The sequence below is a fragment of the Atta cephalotes genome, assembly GCF_000143395.1.
Source record: "Atta cephalotes unplaced genomic scaffold scaffold00078, whole genome shotgun sequence".
NCBI lineage: Eukaryota > Metazoa > Arthropoda > Insecta > Hymenoptera > Formicidae > Atta > Atta cephalotes.
The window spans coordinates 181108-185547 of NW_012130142.1; the positions used below are offsets into that span (position 1 = coordinate 181108).

Genomic DNA, 4440 nt, shown 5'->3' on the forward strand with positions numbered 1-4440 from the left:
TATATATATATATATATATATATATATATATTGAATTACAAATATATTTTCTAGGCGACATTATAGAGGTTGCACTCATTGCAATCGCAACATCCTGGTGCTCTAATTATGGGTTATACCAATGTTATTTTATGCAAATGAAAAAGCTTAACGAAAGTAAGGAAGAAATCAGCCGTTTAGTACAAATGAAAAACTGAGAATAACTATAGCCAATGTTAATTAATATGAATTCCAATTTTATCGAAATTCTTTACTAATTGTACGTTTATTATAATTGTCCATAATTGTTCTCAATGAATTTGTCTCCGGTATTTATTTTCACATTTATAAATTTAATATTACATTTAGGACCAGATCCACAATTCACGGTTAACTCTTAGCCGAGGTTCAACTTATTTATTGTCTCTTTCCAATTCTAAAATTGAAAAGAGATGAGAAACAAGTTGAACTTTGGTTAAGAGTTATCCGTGAGTTGTGGAACTGGGCCTTACAATGAATCAACAAACTAAAAGCGATATGTCTCATACATTTCAAATTCTTACTACTATTACATTTCTATAATCAAAAAAAAATTAGCGGTTTCGAAGTCTTATAAAAAGAAAACCGACTCGAAAAATTATAACATGAAAATTAACAATATACAAGAGAAAAATGTTGAAACTTTAAACACCGAAATGAGAAAAATCGTAATGTTAAAAACAATCAAAACTCATTAATTGTATTATAATTAACACATTAATTTGTAACGTAATTTTTTAAACATATACACACACACACACACACACACACACACACACACACACACACACACATATATATGTATACATATAGCTATATACACATATATATATATATATATATATCACATGAATTAAAAATATTCCTAATTACGAGAATAATTAACAGTAATTTCTATTAATTTTATGCAAAAAATTGTAAAAATTATTCAAATCAAGTTATCGAAGTTAACAGGTTATAACTGAATGAATTGTTTTAAAAATCTAATAAACATTTTTCAATCGCAAAAAGATATTTAAATTTTCTGAACATAGAATTTAATGAAAAATAATTTCTTAATATATTTGTATTATTTATAAATCTAATTAGAAAAAATATAGATCAAAATTATTACAATTTCTCCCAAAATTATAAAAAGTATATTATTGGCATAATTAAACTTACAAAATATATTAAAAGTGTGAGTATAGAAATTGTTTCTTATATAGTGAAAAACATATCAATATAAAGAAATGTGTTTAAAAACTATGCAACGCAATATTTATGTGGCGAATATCAATATTTATTAAAATTATGTAAAATTAATATCTTTTCAACCCAATCACTTCTTTTTTTATTCACTGGAGATATATTAAAAGCAGCCCGTGCGAATTCTGCTTAAATAAAAGTCAATTAACTGGAACTATTACAGAATATTTTCTTCTTAAGTGCATCGTGTGTAATAAATGTTTAATGTAAATTAATGTAAATTATACATGTAAGAAAGTGACAAAATGAGACCGAAATTTTTTATCGTAATTTTATAAGTGTAACATCGAGAACAGTATGATCGATTAATGGCAATTGTAAGAAAAAAACAAGATATATTAAAAGTATATGAGATGCAAAATAGAAAGTTTCGCTAAACTATTTAATACATCAAACCATGTATTTTTTACAACATTATTTTAATTCAACCTATAATTACTTATTTTATTTCTCAATGGACTGCAAATATACTTTGAGACTATATGCTTAAAATTTTTATATATTTTAAAATATATTTAATGCTTATAATATAAAAAATTAAATTTAATTAAAAAATGAAATTAAAATTTAAAAAAATGAATATACCCATTTATAATGTAATCGTCTTAGTAAATTTTTATACTAATTTTACATTTATTTAATTCCATTAATCTTTTAACAGCAAGTACATCTTAGAATTGCTATAAAAATCGATTATTTTCAAAGCGTTCTTGAAGACTCAAGCGAATTATTCTAAACAATCTCATCAGGGCAAAGTATTATTATTAAGAACATTTCTAAGAGAAGGGTGCCTGAAAAACCAAAACACTGCTGAAAAGTATGTGAAATGACATCGTAAACTATATAAAGTATAAAGGTATATAAGATAAATTTTATCCTTGTTAGAAAGAAAAAGAATATGCATTGTATTTAAATGTATATAATATAAAATTCTGTCACATATTTAAAATAAAAGTACGTGTAATATATAAACTATTCGTTCTTCTTATTATTATTAACTTCATTATTTGATTAAAAAAGTATTGCGTACTTTAAATATAGCAATAGATTTTTTAAACTGATTTTACACATTTATATATTTAATAATTTTAGAAAATATTAATATTTCTATCAAAAAAATTTAAAGAAAATGAATTTTAAAGAATAATAGAAAAATATTTTAAAGAAAATCACTTACATTTACTAGAAAAATCAAAACAAAAATATATATTTTTATTATCAAATTTTATTATCAAATAACGATGATGAAGAAATCGTATTGATTTAAGGTATTGTTATTAATTAGAAAAATTAATAAAATCAAAATTAATTTGCTAACAAATATCAACAATTAAGTTGTATCAAATCATTGAATTTTTAAAGAATAAATATAAAAAAATTAATAATCTTTTTTCTTCATTAATAAACTAATAAATTATCTAGTTTACTTCCACATATATAATAATTGATAAATAGATGACAACATATTATCCTTCGAATCCAAAATTTTTATAATACATTAACATTTTAAATTAATTACAAATATTAAAAGTTATTACATTATACAAAATTATGTTTAAATGAATATTTAAAGTGTTTTTATCAATAAACGAAGTCAAAAACTCAATAGATCTGCATGTGTCTTGAATTCTTCTTGAATTCTTTTTTCAATTCCTGGTAATATTATATTATTTGGAGTTATATTAAAACTAACGTATATTGCTTTTCCAAACTTCATGCTTAATCTCTTAGCCATATTTGTGGATGTAGCATTTGCTATAGAGCCCATAATTTTGGTTGCAATAGGCTGTTTCTCGAAACTTGATGTAAGAGCAAAAGACAAGTCTTCCATGCTGCCATTAACGGAATCTCCAATCCACAGATATAAAGAATCTTCCATCCTTATTATTTGGCAATTAATATTAGTATCACCAATTTTGACAATAAAATTATGAAATTTGAAGTTGCATGGTAATAATTCTACTTCGGATTTTTTCTCTGCTGTATTTACCATCATTTATACATATACTTTGGTTCTCTCTGTTACCTATAATAATTTTAAAACATCAAAAAAAATAAAAAAGCACAAAAGTACTTAGAATAATAATACTTAGAATAATAATAATCATCTAATGATAGAAGATGCTCCTCACCTTCAATTTCACTGAAATTATGCTCATTCGATACATTTTTGTAAAATGAAAGAATCTGGCAGAAAATGTGCTCAGCCCCGTAAAGTGAGATATTAATTGTTAAAGTATTTTTTTAATAGTTAAAATTAATTATTATTAGATTAGAAAATCTGTTGCATCGACGACATAAGGGAACAGAAAAGGTAAGAAAAGTATTTTCTGTTTCAATTACACAAATTTTTTGCTTTCAAAATAAATTCTCTACTTACAAATAAATTCTCCTCTTCTAAAATACAAATTTTCTGCTTGAAAAACACAAATTATTTTAATATACAATAACAATGTAATATCAATATACACTATGTAATGTAACAGTTATTAATTTACAATGTATTATTTATATATTTCGTAATTTCGAATATCCTTAATTCATTTCATGCTTCAATCAACAATGTTTTATTATAATACAAATACCATTTTACACATGACATCAAGATTCAAAACATATTCATTATTGATACTATTAAGTGGATGTACCACTTTTGATTATAGAACAATCAAATTCATGGAAAAAGATAGTAAAAATTGTATTTTTATTATTTACCAGACTATGTATTTTTATAGTTTTCTATTTTATTATGTTTTACTGGATTATTAAGTTATACACAAGCTATATTCGCATAACATTAATAATGCCCTAATCGGTGCAGAAATATCTGTTTTATTTATAACTTATGCATATAATTTAAATATTAAATAATTTATTTGGCTCATAGTCCTTATTTATATTTATCATTGCAAACAAATGATTTTCTACATAATTTTTGTTTTTACAATAGAGAATTTTTATTTTAAAGCAGAGAGTTTAGAGATTGTGCATGCGTGTGTGTGTGTGTGTGTGTGTGTGTGTGTGTGTGTGTGTGTGTGTGTGTGTGTGTGTGTGTGTGTGTGTGTGTGTGTGTAGTATATATTATATTATTATATATACTACTGTAGTAGTTACGTTACTACTACTATATATATTAGTTAACTTAAGTAATAAGTAGTAGTAAGTTTAAGTAGT

The 4440-nt window shown here is 23.4% G+C and overlaps 1 protein-coding gene across 1 annotated transcript; it reads right to left on the minus strand.

Moving 5' to 3' along the window:
* Positions 1-2479: 2479 nt before the first annotated feature.
* On the minus strand, positions 2480-3262 carry LOC105624429 (proteasome assembly chaperone 4-like). The gene has a single exon (XM_012205795.1). The coding sequence runs from the start codon at positions 3260-3262 to the stop codon at positions 2861-2863; it is 402 nt and encodes a 133-aa protein (XP_012061185.1). The 3' UTR covers positions 2480-2860.
* Positions 3263-4440: the final 1178 nt, after the last annotated feature.